Raw genomic sequence first — 21,871 nt, forward strand, 5'->3', positions numbered from 1 at the left:
ATACACACACACACACATTATGATCATATATATACACATTTATGTATAGAAAAGAGGGGAGGGATGTGTGTGTAGCTATGCATGTCTAATACACAACAAAGCTCGCAAGTCACACGCAATTTTGAATCTAGAATGGACGTTAAAAAAAACCCCCACAATTAATGCCAATCATTAACCCTTCCCACAACTAAAACCTAATTTGCAACTCACATACTCTTAAGCTTAATATTTGGTTTGCTTCACTTCCAGCCCTCAGTGCCACAGTATTGGACATCTGGCATTGGTGAATCACTTCAACATGAAAGATGGAACAACTTCAAAGAGTCTCAAGGTGGTTTTGGAAAGGGAAAGCCCATTTGTTTGCAGAGTCAGATAAGGCAACATATTGGAAGCAATGTGTGGTACCCACAGTAAAAATAAGCTAATGAATACAGTCAATTGAACAGAAATTTAAGGCAGATGCTGACCCTAGATGACAAAACTCAGCCAATAGTGCATGGACAGAGAAGTTATAAATGTATTACCTGATGACACAATAATTGCAGATATTTGAAAATATGATTCATGATTTTGTGTGGTATTTAAATATTGCACACGCAGAGGAAAGGTGATGGGATAACATTTCTAACTCAGTAATTAGCACTGTAATAATGTTGGCTGTTTAAATTCTTTAATAATATTAAAGAGGAGCTCTAATGTGATAATTGAGACACAAAACCAGGTATTTCTAAGGGAAGATGGCTTCCCACCAATTGTATTCAATATAATTTTGTCTTTATTTATACTGTAGATAATGGCCACTGTAGAATGTGGCTGTGTTCATAGAATTGCCCTGGATACCTCGACAAGAGACAGAAAAACATCACAATTTGCAAACTGGGGAGGAAATAAAAATGAAACATTCCCCCCCCCCAACTAGTTCCTTAAAAATTAATTTTAATGTAATTTGAAAAGTTCTGATTTTGGTACAGTTACTACTTTCAGTTTGGTTTCATTTCTGCTTTTAAAATACACCTTTTGAGAGACCTTATCTTAACTTCACAGATTACAGCTGACATTGAACAGAGGTATAAACCAAATATAAAAGACTATCCATTTCGAGGCATGATTAAGTGCTGAGTCAACATACTGCAGTATTTTTGATCCCTAGAAGTTTAATAAAATTCAGGACAGGCAACAAGGAGTCACAGACAAATTAAAATTTATTGAGACAGACAAAAATGCAACTATTTCAGACTACAGTTAAGCATTTACAGTTAACCAAAGATAGCAAAATGCTCACATTCCACTTAACTCCTTATGGAAAAAGCATTCGGAATTTACTATGCAATTCTACTTACTATGAGAGTCTACATCCATCTACAGTAGGGACATCAAACTGAAACACGTAATATTTGGATTGCTCCTTACAGATCTACACATTTAACAGTAACGGACATCAACAGCATTGAGAAAAGTATAAAAAGACCAAAACCCACCTACTGTAGAAAGGGCCTTTTGATGTATAGTAACTGTACAGAGCAGTCTATGTATTAAAGGAACCTGAATGGCATACAGAAGGGACTGCAATAAAAGCCAACAAATGTAAGAAGCAAAGCTTGAGCGATCTGGTGGTCTGTATCAAGTGGCGACCTTAGATCTATGTCATTTGCTGCTTGAAGGGAAAAATGCTACAAAACTTCTAATATCAAAATATTCCCATGCCAGAAATGTACACTGAGACTAACAGACTAGGCTGCAGAGGCAAAGAGAAGCATTCACTAACAAACAGTGTTGTTTTAAATATAAACTTTACATTTTCAATATAAACTGTAGAATAAATATTAAATAAACACTTCAAATGGTTTAAAATAACAGTACAGAATAGCTTAAAAAAAGGCAAAGAAAAAGAAGATTCCTTGTGTTCACAGCAAAGGCCAGTAATGACCCAAAAAACCCAACTGTGCTGAAATTTGAACTCAAGGAGATTTTGATTTAACCACAGTAGTTAAAAGGACACCTTGAAACATAAAGCAACGCCTAACAGTATTTCATAGTCTCTAATATGAAAAGAAAATGAGATTAAAAATTGGTTTGTGTCTCTAAAAAAAAATGTGACAACTCTGATTCCATTTTTCGTAATGAGAAAATGACTTGATGCAGATGCAAAGTCCTGCTTGATTAAAAAAAAGGAAAGAAAAGGAATTAAATTAAGCTAGAAGCAAATTAAATCCTTTTACATGCATGAAGAATGGAAGGGGCTTGATCTGGAAGAGCATGGGGTCTTGGTAGAATTGCTAGTTTCTTTTAAAAAAGTAAAACATTTTCTTCCTGCATCTTGCCAAATTGGACAGACACACAGGTACGTATATGTGTATAAATGTATACATACAGACACACACGTGTATATATAGGCTGCATATTCCACCAGGCACCGGAGAATGCCAGTGGATCACAAAAGGGTTTTGCTAAAGAGTTTCGTACAGTTTGGAAATGTGCTCTTAAAGCAACCCATGCTGCCCTTCCAAGCACAACGGCCCATCTGTCCTGCTCCTGACCAGGTTGTGACACCTTGCGATGTGACACTTCTTTCTTACTCTTCAAATGATCTTGTAGTCATACCCAACCAAACTAGTCAAGAAAAATGGCATTTTTTTCGTGTGTGTCTGTGTGTGTTTGTGTGCATGTTTGTTTCTGGGCTAAGGGAAATGTGCTACCAAACCAGGCAAGACATCTGCCCCCCTGCCTGGCTGTGCTGGACACAGACCAGTCTGACTGGTACCCACAGCATACTCAAGTTGGTAGGTCTGGGAAGATGGTAATTGTTTTATAGTTTAAGATATAGAACCTGCCAGCTCTGATTTGAAATAGTTGCATGTGAGATATTACAGTGAAGAGAGGCTTAGTGGTACTGAGGAATGGATGGTTGTGGTACATCTGCTCGTGTGAGGTGAAGGATGTCCACATTCACTTTTCAAGGCTTATTTAACAGCTTTTGTTTAACCATCTTACATGTTTGCATGTGACACAGAAGGGCTGTAACCTTGGACCCTGGAGCTGCCTGCAAGGGCTTCACCCTGGTGAGGCGCTGGGTGGGATGTACTTTGAATCAATGCGCAGTTCCAGGATAAGCCATTGCAAAGGGAAAAAGGATTGCAGGAAAAGAAAATCTAGTTGTGTGAGGAGAGTAAGTCCAAGAGGATAAGCATAACTCTACTTGTTGTGGAGCTCAGTTTTCTGTCAGAGGGAAATGGCAACTTGGTGCTTTAAGCAAGTCCTGTACAGGACAGCAGAGCTAGAATCAGAGAATGTGGGTTTAATCAATAAAATACCAGAAGGAAACCAGCCATGATGTTTGAGAAGCAAGCTACTGATGGTGTTCAGTTGCTCCTCACAAAAAAAATCATACTATTAAGGGAAACAGAAGTGCTGATTTTTATCTGTTCCTCTTTCAAGTCAGTTTTGATTTTCTACGAAAGGCAAGCTCATGGACAGTGATTTTTAAATAAATTTTCAAAAATTATAGGAAAACCAAAGGGATTTGAGACAGGGCGGACTGCAGGCCTTTTGCACATAACTATGATAGCAGATTTTTGGGAGGATGCTGGGACACAAAACTACACACAATGGATTCCTCATGATTTTGGACATCTTTCTGCATTAATAACAATTACACAGGCTTGTTCTTTGTTCTCAGGTCATTGATCTAGATGGATAGGAAATGCAAGAGGAGAAAGCAACTGAGCACCTGCAATGCATGGTGTCTGAAAGCAAAGGCCCTTCACAGAGGGGCTGCAGTGGCCACTGGCTTTGGCGAGGGCTGAGGACCACAGCCCTTGGGCCAGCACGCCTAAAACATTGACTTCTGCCAACCAGCATGGTATTTTCCTGCTTTCAAGCGAATATGTAACCAGCTGTGTTTTGACTCCATACTGTCTCTACCTCTATACTCAGCACTAACTCAGAGGAAGAAAAAGAAAGGGTCTCATTAGTTTTCTGGGTAATATGCAAATTTTTCATTCTGCAAAGTAACTCACAGGCAAAAAAAGATCAACAAAACCTCAAAACTCATATCTGCCTCCTAATGCAAGAGTGGGGTTAAGGTACCTCTTTTTCTGAAAACAGTAAAATAATAAAAGGTCACCCACAGTACATTCCTGCATCAGAGAACTGCAATGGTAAAGGACACAGCAAATAATTTTATGACAATATGCTGTGATACAAGTGAAGAGCTACGAATATGTGGGAGATGCTGAGGGAATCACAGATTGTATTTTAGTACTATTCTCTTTTATGTGTGAGTATTACAAGTGTGCAGCTTGTCACACTGAGCAAAGGAGTTACGCTTTTGAAACATGACAACCTAAAGTTGCTTTTTTAAACAGGCCAAGTAAGTATTAGCTGTTTAAATTAAAGGAACAACAGCTTTCTACTTTTGACGGTTAGTGTCTTTGACAGCTTTACAACTTTGGAATGAAAGATGGCTAAGAGTAAATGAAAAGCAGGCAGATCCATAGTGAGTGAGCAGGAAGCAGAGGCCGCCCATGCAACGTTAGTGCAGCTCTTACTGCAAATGAGTTCAGACAGGAGCTGAGGAGCAGCTATGGATGTGGTTCTGATGCTACAAAGTCACAAAACACTCTGCCCTTAAACAGTTTGAAAGGCAGATGGACTCAGTTCCCTGCCTGTAGGGCTTGGTCCATGATAGCTGTGCAGGTTCTCATCATCTCTTAAGGTCAAGGCCATGTTCCTTAACCATCATCATCTCTTAAGGTCAAGGCCATGTTCCGCTTAAATTTGAGAAAAAACTTCTTCTCAGTGAGGGTGACAGACACTGGAACAGGCTGCCCAGGGAGGTTGTGGAGTCTCCTTCTCTGGAGACATTCAAAACCCGCCTGGACATGTTCCTGTGCGACCTCACCTGGGCGTTCCTGCTCCAGCAGGGGGATTGGACTGGATGATCTTTTGAGGTCCCTTCCAATCCCAAACATACTGTGATACTGTGAAATAAAGAGTGTCAGAGAGCCGATCTACACTCTGGTGGGAGCTTTGCCTTCAGTGTGGGCTTGGCTAAGCCTATTGGACTCATTCTCAGAGAATGTAAGGAAATTAAAACGCTACCAGTGGGTTTCTTCCTGGATTAAACCCCTGGTGCTTGGCAGCCAGGAGTCACTATCCAATAAGACCTACCTCCTTAATAGAACATAAAAAATGTGGACTAGAAAATGAGGCACCTACTTTTCCTTCTTCATGAAGGAAAAAATAACTGTTTCTGATATGATCCAGGTAACAATTTATGACACAAATTCTCTAATGTGAGAAAGGCTTCCAAGCCTTGTACTGGTTTGTTGAGCTGTGTTTCTTCTTTCACAGGATGTATTTCATAAACTGTGCAAGTGAGGATTAAGACATGAAATGTTTCTGAAACAAAACTCATTGCTCCTGTGGATAGAACAAAAATCTCCAAACCAACTGAACAAAAGCTGTATTCCGAACAGTCTTTGCTGGGAGGGGAAAAAAAAAAAGACTTTGAAATTAAATAGACTATACAAAATTAAACTCAGTAGAGAGGGAATATTTGTGCCAGTAACTTTCAGATACAATTGCAGAGTTATGATGTGACTTGCAATATTGTGCAAAATGCGAGTCCTCATTATGATGGGCACTACCATATATAACCAATTTCATCATCCTTATCATCATCTTCATCTTCATCATCTTCATTAGCTGCTCTTACATGAATCTTCAGTTTCCCTTCTTTGTCTTTTTTTGCTGCTTCAGGTTCCTCTTCCAAATCATCCAACAATACAACAGATCCACCACTGCCAAAATCCCCTGAGGTTTCTTGCTCTTCTTCTGAAACAGGTGAGTAGTAAAGGTCATTCCCTCACATAACACCAAATTCATCACTAGCCTTGTCATTCAAGTCACTATCATTTGCAATGTTACTTTCTAAATTAATTGGTTCAGCTATTCATGAAACCTCTACATTTCAATTTTCATCCTGAACTGGGAAATATATATATCAATTGACTCTGAAAAATTTACTTGCATAAAAAAACCTATGTATCACCCTCCTAGAGACTCGACTGGAGAGTATGACTCAGTTTGCAAGCATGCAGGCCAGAAAATAATGCTTGTAAATACTTTCATCTCGTCATGACTATGTGACCAAGGCTAAAAATATTCCATAAATTGATTGTATCTGAGTGCATAAACCACACTTTGCAAATGTAGCTATTGAGCCTACCACCTGTGATATGATTCTGGGCATCTCAGACCTACCAGGTTTCTGCTTTTTCTGTTCCTTCATGAAGAAGAAAGCTGCATTGTCTACAACCATCACTGAAGCACTCTGAAGGAATACGGCTGAGATCCTGCTTGCCTAGGTCTAAGAGCTAATTAGTGATTTCACAGATCTACATAATGTTGTCCTGTCAGCAATTTTATTTGGCTTGGTTGCTAATTTACACCATCAGGCCTTCCTTTCTCTGGAAAGACATTATTCATGAAGTCCCAGTAAATATGTGTTCCAGAATATACAGAACAATATATTTAATAACCATGCATAGCAATCCTATAGCCTTAATTTTAAAATCAACTACTACATTTTCCAGGTTGGTAGCAAAAATACCTCATCAGTTGTTTGTTACCTTCTGCTGTACCACTTCCATAGGACCCATACGTCTATAAGGGCCCCAATTTGGAGTCTGAATAGGAAAATACAAGAGCACTTTGAACACTGGTAGCCACGTTTCCCTGTTGTCACTTTTGTTACCGTACTCCATCGTACAGCAACAGCAGGGCTTACAACAATGCGAATTCCTTTGTTGTCTGAGGAAAGCACATCGTTACTCACCACAAGTCACTGTCCCTTGCTTTCTTGAGCCGGCTATCTCATTCCCATACTTATCAACACACCAGCACTGCCCTGTGCTGCCATGGCACTGCGTGGCTTTGTAATAACCTTCTTCATTGCACCGTGGGATGAAAGCACCTGAATAGAATATAAGGTATAATCAGGAATGCAAGCCTTTGTAGGAGCAAGCAGGTATTTAGAGTATAATGAACTTGTCACTTATTTACAAGATCTTTACAATGTTGGCAAGAAAATACATTTGATCATCTGGTGCCTAAAAAAGGAGCAGAAATTACATATGATTAACTATTTTCAGCCACCCTGGTCACTGCACAGTGCACAAATGTTTGTGCATAGGTAGCACATGGAGGGTGATGGCATACGGTACTAGAGACAGTTTCAGTCTGTCCCTGAATGACTTATGTTCCCACAGAGGCCCTTTCAGATTAAACTCCTGGTTTTAAACTTTTCTTTGCAACTGGATTATTACCCCAACTTCATTAATTCTACATTTCCCTTCCATTTGCACTCCTTCAGTGTTTATCATACAAGTCTTTCCACAACACTGTAATTATCCCTAGAAGGTATCTGCCATCTGCTTGTTATTCATACTAATCTCAGGCACAGCTCCCGATTTACTGAGAGTTCCCATGTATAAAAGGAGAAATAATGCATAAGCTTTACAGAGAGTGACAACAGGATTTCAAGTCAATAAGTCTTTGCATTTGAAGTCCTAGATTTGTCTCACAATAAACCCAAAGTACTTCAGCCTTGTAGAGTGTGGTTCATTCTGGCTTCTGCAGACAGGTTCTCTCAGGACAAACCCATTTCATTGTTCCTACCATTTCAGCAGGTACAGCAAATGTACTTCAATATGAAAAGCCCTCTTGTCCTTTGAGATGAGTTAGCTTTATTCCCAGGAGAGGTCACTGAAGTAATTTTCTCTTCTTTGCCAATTGCTTCAATTTGAAACATGGCAGAAACCCACACTTGCTCGCCAAATTTCTTGTTTCAAATGATTTTTGAGAAAGTATTTTTCTCCTTTGTCAAAGATACCAGTGATTTACTGGTCACACAGTAAGTTTTTTAACTAGTTCCGTGTGTATAGCATCTCTTCAGACAGTTCATGTATCAAAGGGGCTATTTCCGCTACATTTCTCAAAGCAAAAATGAATGAGAAGGTGCTGGCCAAATGTAATGAAATCTCCTACATAGAAGATACAAAACTGGAAGTCAGTCAATCACCTCATACGCACACACACATCTATATAAAGTGAAGCCTTGAATTTGCAAACCCATCGGCACTGCAGATCTCGTCTGATGTTTGTGTGGCTAATGTAGGTCTGGAAGATAAGAAAAACCTTTGAATATCTGCAGAAATTTTTGTATACCGGATCAGTTTTGGAGATCACATCCATTAGCGAGAATATTTTAAATAACTTCAAAGCATGATCTTATAGCAGGTTTGCTTACAGGTATAACCTTTATATTCGTGTAAAGATTTAAGCATACTGATGACTACCAAAGACTCACTTTCACTATTTGCTAAACAAACAAACAAACAAAACAAACCTCGGTTCTAATAACCCTGTATATGTATTTGCCTTTGCAGGTTTTTGTAAGTTAATACTCCGTGTTCAATCCTTTAATATTGATTGGTTTAGGGTTTTTTTTTTGTAGTTATGCTCACGTTCTCTCTTTGTTAAGCACTTAACTTTTTTAAGGTGTTTATCAAACTACATGCAACCTTGGGAAAAGTGCTCAGGTGCTGATTTTGAGCTGGTGTCAATCGGCGTAGCTGTATCTGTTATATCAGATGAGCATCTGGTTCTAGGGAAGAATCAAAGGGGGAACCTCGTTGGCATTACAGGGTGAGCAGAGAACAGCCTCTGCATTTCAAACCATCTCATTCTTACTTTTTTCCGTGGTCAACACAACCACTCCCTTCTCTGAAACAGGTCTTTTTGCTTAGTTTCACTGTGTTTCTTCTAAGGCAGGAGTGTCAAACTCATTTTCATTGAGGGCCACATCAGCCTCGTGGTTACCTTTGAAGGGCCGAATGCAATTTTAGGACTGTATAAACGTAAGGGTAGTTACATTTGTCAGGTATTAAAATGTTCCACACTGCCTGTAGAAGCCATAGATTTAAAAATAGATTATGGTCCAGGCTCACTGCCAACATCACTGTGTGAGGAAAGGATTCACACTTTGGGTCACAGTGGAGACTAAAAGGTACTTTTCATTCTGCATGGGAAATTTATGCCAATTTGTATGTAACACTGGATATGCATATTTAGCTATGCATACTAATGTCATAGCATCTGCCAACCATCAGAGAGAATATTACGGCATGGCCTCTCCGGTGTGTCAGGTGCAGGTGATAATGTGAGGAGGACAGAGAGTCACTGGGAGCAGATGTACAACCTGATGATTCGTCATGTAAATGCTACAGAAATCAGCTCCCGTGTTCATTAGAAACAAGCTCTGGGTACAAGCGCTGTTATTCTGGAGCAGGGCATCCAGACAGCCCATTTAGTGGGAACATCTCCCCTCATAATTTGGTTTGGCACCAGCAAACATCCACAGGGTTTGGAAGGAGAAAGGAGTTTTCCTCTCCAGAGGTTCTTGCACAGATGGTGCTTCCCCACAAGTGCTGAGAGGGTGGCTGCTGGACCCACTTTACTATCAAGCACTATAAAATATTAGTGACTCCCCACTGAACTGCCTCAGACTCGTGAATCCTGCTTCCCTATCTCTCTTTGTCCCATAGAGTATTTAATTATTCCACACAAACTTGAACAACACTGTTGCATCTATATCCACTTTATAGATCCAGACTTTTTTTTTTTCATCATTTCCTTATCTATATAATACTCCTCTTCCTCAAAGGACATGAGGAGAATAATTATATGCTAAAGATAGTGAAGCACAGAGGTAAAAGTCTGACAGAATTAAGTGCTAGCCGGCACACAGCTCCCAGTATTAGCTATTATATTAGCTGAATTCACAGAGCTGATACAGAAGAAAACAGTGACGGGAGCAGAAATTTATTACCTCAGTGATGGGGAAGAAGCATTATCAGGCTGCACAGTTGTATGCTCTAAAAGTACACTCTCTGCAGTTAATTGTACTCTAGATAAATCTGGTACGAAAAGATGAATAGTGCTGTTTACTTTTTAATTCAGTCCCCTGGGATGCTAGACTCTATTTAAAAGCCTCCAAATTCAACATATCTAATGGTAATGGCTTTGAAATACTTTGTTGCAACTGTCACATGTTTTGAAAAATATATAGAGAAAAAAATATCAAAAGTCATCATTTCTTAATAAGTTAACAGAAATCTTCTTCATGCATACTGCCCAGACTGTAAATGCTGTGCTCTACATGTCAGGGACAGAGAAGGAAAGGGCTAGTTCCTCTGAAAATATTAACCTCTCTTTTCAATCTTTACTGTTGCTACAAGCAGTGTTTTTTGTCACGTGTATGTTTTGGTTTCCCTTTGCATGATTTTTCAGTCAGTGAAGAGAAAAGACAATGTTTTCTGCTGTATAAATAGCTATAAGATCAGATTAAAATCTCACAGACAGGTGCCATTATGCAGGCAGACTTTCAAGGTAGGTGAAGCAAAAAGTTCTTCTCTATATTATAATTTTCTAGCTTGTGGAACAACCTATGACTGACACTTCTTGATTTGTTGAGTTCAATCACTTTTATCCTTTTTTTTTTTTCAGTACAGTTAACCAGAAGTTACTTGTGGTAAGGGACCATTCTTACTGCTTTTACTTTGTAATTTTACCCCTGCTATTGTGATCAGATCCCAGTGATATGTGTTACAACTGCCTGTAATATACCCATCGTTTTTCCCTGCATACTAGAACAAACTACTTATGTTTCAACCCAGATGACATTTATTGCATATATCAAATAACAGCAAAGCATAAAATAAATATGAGATAGCCAAAGCCGTCTATTAGGAACTGCGCTGCTTATTCTTTTAGGTGGCTTTGAAAATGGCACCCATGAGACAGAAGACACTATGACAACTTCTGCCACAACATGCGTTTGAACACAAATGCAAAATATTTACTAAATGAAGCACACACATAACTGAGCAATCAGTCCTCCCTTTGCTCCCACAGCTATGAACTCTGAAACATCTTGACCTTAGGTGAACTTGCCATGAAAGGATGGTGATACTAAACCATATTCACTGCGGCCTTTAAGAATACTTACTCTTATTTTAAAGCAATGAATCTATGTTGGGATTGTTCATAAGAACCTTGAGTCCAAATGGCAGTGGCATTTGAGAATGGCCGGGTTTGGCAAAGATGAGCTTTGCAGCAGCTCTGTTTGCAGGGTCTGCTTGTATCTAGGAACATCAGACTAAAATCTGAGAGCAAGCCGAGAAGTTTTGCATCGGAGTTGACATGCATGCTCAGAGCTGCAGCCAGTGATGCTCTAAGAACCTGACATAGGTTCTTGGCGATAGGCTTGACAGCCTGGGTCTGAGGTAAGGCAGACCCTTCAAGGGTGAAATGCTGTGCTTTCTGTAAACAGACACTTTAATCTGTAGTGGTATGCCTCGTGTGATTTGGCTCTACGTGCTCAAATGCACTAGGACAAAAGCTTCCATAAGATACCACCACATAAATACTAGGCTGTATAACACAGTGTGATTTTAGGGTATGGAATTAGTTACCTTAAATTAACTTGGTTCAACAACCTGATGTTTTTAGCAATTAAATGGGAAAATGCCATATGGGGATTTAGTTAACCTAATTTTAGAACAGTATAAATTATGAATCAATTCAGGCTCCCAATAGTCAACAGAGAGAGGGGCAAGAATTATCACATTTTACAGTATGAAGCATCCTGCCGGGCTGCTTAAAATGAGATGATATGAATTCCCATTCTCATACACATGGAATATGCTGAAATATTTGTAAGGTCTGATTAAGCAAACCCCAACCCCAAGGAATGCACGTATTGCACTGTAACTGGAATAGGACACGAAACCCTTGGCAATGCACTGTGGCACCGTCAGTCACCCTTCAAAAAATGGGAGGATTGAGTATCAAGCAGCCCCTGTACTTATTCTGACTTATGAGGTGATTAAGGCAATATTCAGCTCTATGTGGACAAGGCTTTGCATTTCTGGAGAGCTGTAAATTAGTTCTGAACCCATTGCCACGCTGACACCTGTTCTGTACGTTGCTACCTCATTATTTGTTTAATTTCATAGTGTCAAGCCTACACTCCGTGGCGCACATTCCTGACTTAAAACATTAGTCTCTAATTGAAAAACCATTACTGCATATAAAGTTACAATAATCACAGAAGCTTTAATTAGTTGAGTAAATGAATAGCAAGTAATCAAACTTACCCAACAGACTCTTCCCTCTACTTAGCTTTTGAATTCTATTCATTTCATTCTGGCAAGGAAGACCTAAAATATAATGTATGAGAATCAGTTTCCAGATGGTTCGGGACAGACTCTGTAATGACTAGCTTCACTACTGACATGAAATGTAGACTACTGTACACCTGGGAATGAAAGAAGCCCATATGCTGGTACTGTAGTGCAAAACAAATTTATGTCATTAGCTCCACTAATTAAAAAAAAATAATAAAATAATGCACTCTAGTTGAGAATAGTGTTCAGGGACCATTTTCATTGTTAAAACATTTTTCTTTTCTTTTCACCAAACTGACATAATGCCAGCTCTCTAATTTATGATTTGCTAATTGACTAATTTCTGCATTTATAAGTGAGTAAGTTCTTGAGCTTTCTATCAGCAATAGACCTCATTTCCAGACTCTATGCACTGGCACTTACAACTTATTTGTTTGTTTTAATGATCAAGAGCTATTAACATAGTTAATCTGTGACATTAAACATTGTTACACAATGCCCTTTCACACCAGTGCTGCGGAAAAGAGCTTTTTAATGCAGCTGATTGCCAATTACCAAACTATCTCTATAAGCAAGCAGGTCAACCAAACCTGAAACACGGGGAGACCCAAACAACTTCTCTTCGCAATGCAAACTGCACAACTCACCGCCTGGCTTCTGGAAGCAGTAGCACCACTCATTGTTGGAAAGCTTTCCGTCTTTGAAGGAGTCACAAGAGTTGAAGAGAGGCTTGACGCACGGCTCGTACTTATCCAGATAAATGGCGCTGATCTCCGAGGGATCCAGCAGCAGGTCATAGTTCATATCAAGTTTGTTGAACATCCAGCCTAAGGAATCCTTACAGATTGGTAGTATGCTGGTGTCAAATCCTGTAAGAAGACAGGCAAATATCCCCAGCTGAACCCCAGCACACTCACTGCTAAGCACACACACACATTGCTAAGCTGAAGCTTTGATAAAATTTTTCAGCTGGACTCTGAACATTAACCTGAGTTGCCCAAAGTAGGACAAAATGCTAAGACTGAACTGACTGTATAAAGCTTAAAATCCAATCCCACCTGCAGAATGAAGCACCACTCACACTCTTCAGGAGCTGTGTGCTGGGGAGGGCTGAGATTCACAGCTGATTACTGTAATTCAAAGTTATTTCTATTCAAAAATTTTTTTCTGTTTTCAGTCCAAGTGGGCTGACCTTGTTCCACAAAACTGAAATGTGATGAGAAAAGGCTGCATCCACTGTATTTTCAAACTAGACTGAGTCTGAATGTGATTTAAATCCCATTTCCCAGACCTGTTTCTAGTTTCCTGATCGAATTCTTTCCTACTGTGCTCTCACCTTCCACCACTCATCCCAGGTTTTCACTCTTCAAAGCCCTGCCTCCTGTGGTGGACAACAAAGTGCTTTGATCTGGGTTGCGAGCTGTCTGGAGGAGGCAGGGGAAGAGACAAAACATCTCTTTGGCTCGCACCACTCTGAAGAATGGCATTGCTGCAGCAGGGAGCTCCAGAGAGCTGCCCGTGCTCTTGTATGCTGCACCAGCACTATTCCTTCTTGTGGCCTCCAGGATTGTGCAGCAATACAGGATTCTGCTTTTCTAGTGCTTTAGAAACCATCACTGTCATTCATTCTAATAGCCCAGATCCTTAAAAGACTGCAGTAGCAGCAGCCATTATCACAGAAAGACCAAGTTATGGACTAATTTCCAAGTTATCTATGATACAAGAAAGTATATTTGTAATGCAGAACTAATAAATCTGATAACAAGGATATTGGACTCAGAAACATGCATCCACTGGCTGGGGATTTACAGGCACAGAGAATGTTTCAGCGGTGTGCGATAACCTGCCTGTGCACTATTCATTCTGCTACGGGCCACGTGGAGAAGCCTGACGGGCTTTTTCCTTTTGTTGCATCTTTCACTGAAAAAGGTCAAGCTCAGCCTTATTTGCTGTGTCAAGTCCCATTTCAAGATGCTGCTTTGTTAAAGTGAAACCCAAGATGTTGCTGGAACCACGCTGACAGTTTGTCCAGGCTCTGCAGCCTATCTAATATTTTGAATATTAATCTGAAGGAGGACAGTGCTCTATGCTGGAAGCTGTACTTTTTGTATGCAACTGCAGCTGAAGGTTGTCAGCAACACGGAGGAACAATCAGAAGGGTTAACTAATGGGAAGGTTTATATCATTCATAATACATGTTTCTCTAAGAAAGGAAGAAGGTAATGCCAGCTCCTCAGGGCTAGAGGCAGCTCAGGCAGGGAAGAGAGAGATCATGCTGAACATTTCATCACATTTTTGTGCTGTTATCTCCTCTAACGTTACCTAATCAAGCTTGAGCACAGTGAAAAAGAAAGAGAGCATGTGAATAGACGAAGGGAGGAAGCCTGCTTGCCTTGCTGAAGCAATTAGGACTATTCACTTCAATTATTTTATTTGTCTGAAGAAGGCAAGAAGGATTTGGCCACTGTGTAATCTTTTTAAGGATTTGAGAATCCTTGTCTTTGCCTTTACAAAGCACTGAGGAGCAGGACACACAGTCCTGCCTTGTGTGGGTATGTGCTCTGCCTGATTTCCCACCACGGGGCAGGTTAAAAGTTGTCAGACAGGCAGGGATGGATCATTCAGCTACATGGTGGAGTAGGGATTGGTACCTGCTTCAGCTATCACAGTTTAACAGTTTCTAGGGGAAAAACAGCTGGGTTCCGTTGGCTGCTGTCTTCCTACATGGATGCCCTGTGGTGGTCTTTACACCCTGTTGTGGTACTTACTGCTGCTATGGTGAATAACTACAAGTCTGCTATACAACCAGTTGAGTACAGTACATGTTGCTCAGCCCAGTGGGTCTCTAAATGTCACCTCCTAATTGGCAAGAATCAGCGCGGGGAGGAGGAGATCCTGGCAATAACTTGCCCCTGACAATGTCTGAGTCTTGTTTTCCTCCCTGCTGGGAAGTCTTTATCTGTGTGTACAACATGCATTCAGGGATAGAACAGCAGCATGTGCTCAGTACTGAGCTGACTGGGCAGGTCACAGGATTGTGACTGATGTGAATATGAAGCTGCTCTGTGAGTCACCATCAGGGCTTGGATGCAAGACACAATCATGAAAGGTCACTTACAAAGAGAGTTAATTACATTAGATGAAGAGTTTTTGATTGTGATTTCTTATAAACAAGGAGCGTTCAATATTGTGACCAGAGTTCCAAATTAGGTTTATTAAAAGGCTGTGCAGTGCTGCGTTATTAGACATCATGGTCTGGAAGCCTTTAAATATTACGGTAGTGGGTGGAATGCCCTTCGTTACGTTATTATCAGTGAAAACCTTAATTCTTTAGTTGCCCCTCAGTATGTGGCTGAAGGTGAACAGCAGTGTCTACCTCCTTGTCTTCTGGTAAAAGCTACTGCTCATAAATCACCTTTTGCAACACTGCATCTGCAGTCTAAACCCAGCAATCCTGGATGTTCTTGGCACCCTGCAGCAGGAATGAAAGAAAAGCGTGCCCTGAGTTTGCAACACAGGCTCTGACCTAAGTGTATAACCAGGGCAGCTGATGGAAAACGGTTCTCATTGCTCAGCACCCTTCCTTGGGAGGTCACTGTGGTCCCATCAGCTTGGTGAAGCCAAGTGATGTTGAATTAATTAACTCCTTTTTGGAGTATTTCAATATACTTGCTTATAAATATGATGCAATATGTTGAATGAAATAAACCACATGTTGTAATTCTGTAAGGAATAAAGTTCTTGGTTAACAGGCTGGACTTCTAGCAGACAGACCTGGAGTAACAGTAACCTGAGGGAGAACTTTCTGCATCTTTTGTGCATCAGCTCAGCCCTGCAGTGCCTATGGAGAGAAGCAAGAGAATGGGCAGGCTCCGTATCCCTTCTGCTCTTGGTTCTGTGGCAGAAGCTGCCAACCCAGATGCCAATTAATGTCAATTGTGGTGGTAGCTGCTCTCATTTGGAACCTACTCACAAGGACCTGGATTAAGACCATCATGTTTTCATACCAACTGACAGCTGTTCAGCCTCCTAATAACTTTCATTCTCTACAGATCCGGAAGGAAATCAAACCAGTGACCTACATGTGAAAGTCTCAAATCTCATTAATACCTAAAACGCTCCACCTCCTTTGGATGAAAATGGAATTAAATTTTTAAAAGTCTTTAAGTGAAAATCCTAATTAAAAATAAACACACCTCCTGGCACATAAAATTATTTGCCCACTTCAAGAGCTGACTTACATGAGCCAGTTTTTATTTTATTAAAGTACAATTAAATTAACAGCGGAACAATTAACCTCATTTCCTCCATCCCTTAAAATAAAGGAAAGAGGAGAAGAAATGTTCCCCAGAAAAAATCCTCTATATTGCATAGATCTCCAGCAAAAGAAAACCAACTCCCACTCCAACCAAAGAAACTATCTAGATGCAATACGGGAATGTTATGAATTATCAACAGACTCAGGAGCAATTTGAATCTGATCTTACTAGCTAATTAGTTTTATTATTTCCTTATGTCAGAGCATGTCCCTGAGTTGCTTATATTATTTACTGAGGAAATTTCAATTGTACAAAGCCTGCAGAAGGCAAAGTTCCTGGCCTGTGGTGCTTTGCTGGGATCTGGCAGATAGCTCATGGAGTGAAGGTTTGAGATTTCAAGCACAATTGCCCTCATCCCTTTATTTTCAAGACAGTTTTTTTTTTTTTAAAGTGTATTTTATTTCTTCACCTGGGGGTGAACTTAATACACTCAAAAAGCTTATTTACACTCACAGTAACATCTTGAAAATTTAATGTAGCATAGAGAAATCTCTGCTGGAACACCTTCTCTAGACAGCTGATGTGTCCGAGGCATCATAGTCATCACATCCCACCATCTGTTCCCTTCACTGCCACAGGGGCATACCCCCAAATGGATTACTTTGAGGATGAACATGCCTTTTAAGAATCTACAGGCATAACCAAACCAGTTCGGCTTAATGAAGTGATCAGCCTGGTGAGGAAGGTAACAAACGCAGAGAAATAAAAGAAGGACGTTGTGTGCATCAGAGTGCATTTTCAGACCTGTGTGTGCCCTGTTTGCCAGGATTCACACAGGTTGGGTATGTGAATTTTGCTTTGAATTTTGAGCTCTGTTTAAGACGTTTTTCATTTTTACAAATGTTTGAAGCTGAATGTAGAGGAAGCCAAATACTGCTGTCCTTACTCTGTGTGTATTTTCAGTGCTTCCAGAGAGAACTGAAGCTGCAGAATTTAGCACATGCAGATTAATTCATTAATATTGTTGCACACTCTTAAAAACAAGCCCAAGTTTTGTGGCATTCAGAAATGATTTAGGCATCTTAACTTATAAAGGTTGTTTTTTTTTTGTGTGTTGTTTTTTTTTTAACTGATGTATAGGAAAATGTGCCAAACTAAGTCAACAGTATAAAAGTGAACATTGTTGAGATCAAGTGTTTAATATCATCAAGGCAGCCTTTCATATAAAAGCTGCCAGGAATCAAACTGAACTAAAAGGAGATAACAGCTCCTCTGTGAATAAGAGCAAACACTGCAGAATTACCAGGAATGTTTTTCTCACTGAAATTGCTTCAGAAAAAAAAAGATCCAACACCTTTAGGAATTAATTTGGTCTTTGGCCTTTGGTAAGCTCCTCATGAGCAGCTCACAGAGATCATCTGCATGAAAAACATCCCTTTGACAGTCTGATAAAATGAGATTTCATGTGGTTCTGGGCCCAAAGGACTTCAGACGAAGTTTTAAGTCTCTGGTGTTTTCTGTCATGGGGTCTGAAATGAAATCACATCTTGAAGCTGTGATTAGCTGCACATCCAGTTGCCTTTTTGCACGACAGTTTGGCTTCCTCTGCATGTTAAGATCCTATTTTTGGAGTACCATTTAAGAAATAAGTAGGACATATGGTTTTAAAGACACTGACTTTGTTGTAAATATTACTGAATGTAAGGGATGTATGCAAAAGACTGTTTACACAGAACATGGCTTGTTTCACCGCGTAGTTTTAAGACACAATTACTAGGCATTAATGAGGTTTGACTATCGTTTTGAGCAATATATGTGGTATATACTTGTAGACCCTCTAAGCCTCACAGTACATTAGGCACTGGGGTCAAAAAAGCCATACAAGGGAGCAGTTGACTGAACAGTTTAAATTCGGTGTGTGCGAAGCCTGGCTTCAGCCAGCTGGTACCAGAGAATCAGGGCAGTGAGTGAAGGTGAGTCACACACCAGATACAAAAAACCTTGTGCATCCTACTTTGTAAGCCAGGGGCCCATGTGTTTTGGGACATGCTATTAAAAGGATTAATGAGTCCTTACAGAAAATAAATTCGCGTCTGCTCTCTGATGAACATGACCTCTTTTGATTCTGTTATCTGTATCTTTTTCCTCCCTGGTGGGTAAATGACATCAAAATCAGTCATGCTGGCTAAACCCAGAGAGAGTAAATGTCCTCTAAATGGTTCATTTTCTTCCTTTCTTTAAAAAGGACATAAAAGCAAAGGAAAAAAAAAATAATCAAAGGTGGTGTTATGAAATACCTGGGACACAACAGATTTCAGCTTTCCACACCACCTAACTATTCCAGCTCTGTGGCTGCAATGAGAATGTTTTTATTATTCTTTCTCTTAACTAAGGTGTTAGCAAGAAATTGCACAATAAAATCTAAGCGAATGTTTTCCAACATTTGTATAATTTTCCTTATGCTTGTATGCAATGTTTATGACTCGGGCCACTGACATTGGGTCAGAAAATGCTCGGCCATAAAGCGGGAGATGAGCACGCACCACAATCCATCCCCAAGAAGTGATTTGGATGCAGCCACACTGATTTGGAGGGTCATGGAATTTAACTGTACAGACATGGACTATGTCATGCTAGTTAACCTCAGTGCTTGATTAACATCCTCAAAGTTTTATTTACTAGTGCAGATGTGACCTCCGTGGCCTTCAGACGTGGTTATTTGCCTGGTTGACTTGTAAAGGTCTCTCTGTCTCTGACTGCCAGTTTTTAGAGCAGTTTGGACCAGAGAGGGCACAGAATGACTGCAGCTCCCTTAGAAACCAGTGCAGGTATTTATTTGCAGGATCAGATCTCCTGCGTACCTGCTGGCACCTGGTGAGACCCCACCTGAAGTCCTGTCTCCAGCTCTGGAGCCCACAGCATGGGACAGACATGGACCTGTTGGAGAAGGGCCAGAGGAGCCACAGAAATGATCTGAGGCTCGAGCAGCTCTGCTGGGAGGACAGGCTGAGAGAGTTGGGGTGTTCAGCCTGGAGAAGAGAAGGCTCTGGGGAGACCTCATTGTGGCCTTTCTGTACTTAAAAGGGGCTGATATGGGTACAGACTTTTTATCAGGGCCTGTTGCGATAGGATTAGGGGAAATTCAGGCTGGACATGAGGAAGAAATTTTTTACAGTGCGGGTGGTGAGATATTGGCCCGGGTTGCCCAGAGAGGTGGTGGATGCCCCATCCCTGGAGACATCCCAGGCCAGGCTGGATGGGGCTTTGTGCGACGTGAGCTGGGTTAAGATGTCCCTGCTCATGGTAGGGGTGGGACTGGGTGGTCTTTGAAGGTCCCTTCCAACCCAACCCATGATTCCTTCCAACCCATGATTCTATGACATGGCACTGCAGCACTAACAGTCATGCTCAGCTGAGTGCTCTCTCAGGCTGGGAAGCTGCCTACAACACTCAAGTGTTCAATGGAAAATGTGTTTTCTTACTGCCTTGTGCCGTCTCCGAGCTTGTTGGTTTGATGACACGATTTGCATCCTCATGAAGAGCACCGAACCAGTCTTTTAGTCGTGAAGCGAGATTCCTCAATTCTTTGTCTGTGCAAGCTGGAAAAACAACAAAGAACCAGACTGAGTCAAGAGCACCAGTGAAAACCTTTCTCCAAATAGTCTATTAAAAAAAAAATTGTTTATGGTTGTAAAGTCCTTCTCATTATGAGTTCTGAAGTAAAAGAGAAGGTTAGGAGAAAGGATGCAAGTTAAAAAGAAAATGTAAGTCATTATGAATTGTAAGTATCTCCTCAGTAGCTGGCATGATTTGCGATGGAAGAAGTGACATGCAGAGATACCCACAGGTTCTCAATTTAGAGCTATGTGACTATTTAACCTAAATGTTTTCAACTTTTAGGAGTTCAGAGAAAAATATCAGTCAAACAGATGGAGAGGAGGGACATACTTGCCTAGACATACTACTCGAACAAGATGCTAGGAATAATTTATAAACACATTTGGTTTAGTATAAGGCTATTATCACAGTAATGGGAAATATATATACTTATTTATATACATAAAAAGAAAATTGTTATGTTGCTCTAGTTCTACTGAGCAACTGAGACTTTGTGACCTCTGAAGGTTGTCAATTCCATTTTATTAGCTAGGTAAAACATTTTTTTTCTCATAAATTTTTACTGAGAAATATAATTTTTTCAGACATTCCTGCCAGGAGATTAATGTCCAGCTGAAGTATGTATTTTTAAGGAATAAAGCTGCATTAGTCACCAGTTTCTGTCAGAAAAAATATTCTCATTTCTTTGTGTTTAGTGCTTAAAATTCACATGCTCAGACAATTTTATTATTCCTGCTGTGCACTCATTCTACATTTTAAATGACATTCCTTGGAATATAGAGCAAGATTTTATGCCACGGAGGCAGACATCCTTCACAGGGCAAACCACAATATGTCTTCTCCAATTCACTGCACATTACAATATTCCTCCTTCCACCTTATTGAAGAACAATTGAGTCCCCCAGCTTGTCTTCTGAAGTTAAACTCACTGCTCCAATGACGGCAATGAACTTGCTGATTATCAGGGCTGTCGTATCTGTTTGTTCTCATAGTTTTTTTTGTTTCAAAAATAACTCTCAAGTTAAAATCAGGACGCTACAGCTTTTTTAAGTGGAAAGTTTTTTTAGCATACTGGGGGGAGGGGGTGGGGTAGGGAAGAAACATTTTCCCATTTTTCTGTAAAGCTGAAAGAGTTTGATAGATTTTCCTATTAAATATAAAAACATGAAGATCACTATTCCACTAAGGCTCAGTTCAGGTAAGGAACAAACAGGTCTTCAAAAAAAAAAAAACCAAAACCAAACCAACCAAATAATGTAAAAGAAATGGAAGACAATGCAATATTAACTGTAAAATGGCTTGCATTACTGAAAAAGCTTATCCCATTATTTTCTTATATTAACATTGTATTTTACTCATTATAAACTACCTTATCTTTGAAATTAAGAGAATGCCATCTCTTCTATAAGGAAAATCTCACGCTGCTGTTTTTCCTTGGCTGTTACAAATGGTCTTTTATCAGAGAAAAATCACAACACAAGCGAAAGCAGAACCAGTTCCATCATCCTGCTTGTAACAAGCCCCCAACATGAGCTGTTGCCTGAAGGGTAGGAAGAAAACTAATTTCATAGGTAATAAATATTCAGGCATGAACTAGTTCTAGACAGGCATGGATGATTTCTTATTCTGTGAATTTAGATCCATAAAGATAAAGAAATTTCTGTCATGCACAAATTTCAACAGGAGTTGGGCACCTCAGTCACCGTTAGAAGAGATGGAAATACTTTCACACGGGAGGGGAGA

At 40.1% G+C, this 21,871-nt stretch overlaps 1 protein-coding gene across 3 annotated transcripts in view; it reads right to left on the reverse strand.

The window, feature by feature from the left end:
• Positions 1-1,184: 1,184 nt before the first annotated feature.
• SPOCK1 (SPARC (osteonectin), cwcv and kazal like domains proteoglycan 1) overlaps positions 1,185-21,871 on the reverse strand; it is a 277,816-nt gene continuing 257,129 nt past the window's right edge. For 2 of the 3 annotated variants that reach the window (XM_065029939.1, XM_021289041.2), the window contains 5 exons: positions 19,993-20,109; positions 12,899-13,120; positions 12,222-12,284; positions 6,839-6,976; positions 1,185-5,835 (listed from right to left, as the gene is read on the reverse strand). In XM_065029939.1, coding sequence (XP_064886011.1) covers positions 5,645-5,835; positions 6,839-6,976; positions 12,222-12,284; positions 12,899-13,120; positions 19,993-20,109 — 731 coding nt within the window. In that variant the 3' untranslated portion in view covers positions 1,185-5,644. The remainder of the gene's footprint in view (positions 5,836-6,838; positions 6,977-12,221; positions 12,285-12,898; positions 13,121-19,992; positions 20,110-21,871) is intronic. The other variant, XM_065029938.1, reaches the window with a different exon arrangement.

This window comes from Columba livia, chromosome 14, assembly GCF_036013475.1.
Source record: "Columba livia isolate bColLiv1 breed racing homer chromosome 14, bColLiv1.pat.W.v2, whole genome shotgun sequence".
NCBI lineage: Eukaryota > Metazoa > Chordata > Aves > Columbiformes > Columbidae > Columba > Columba livia.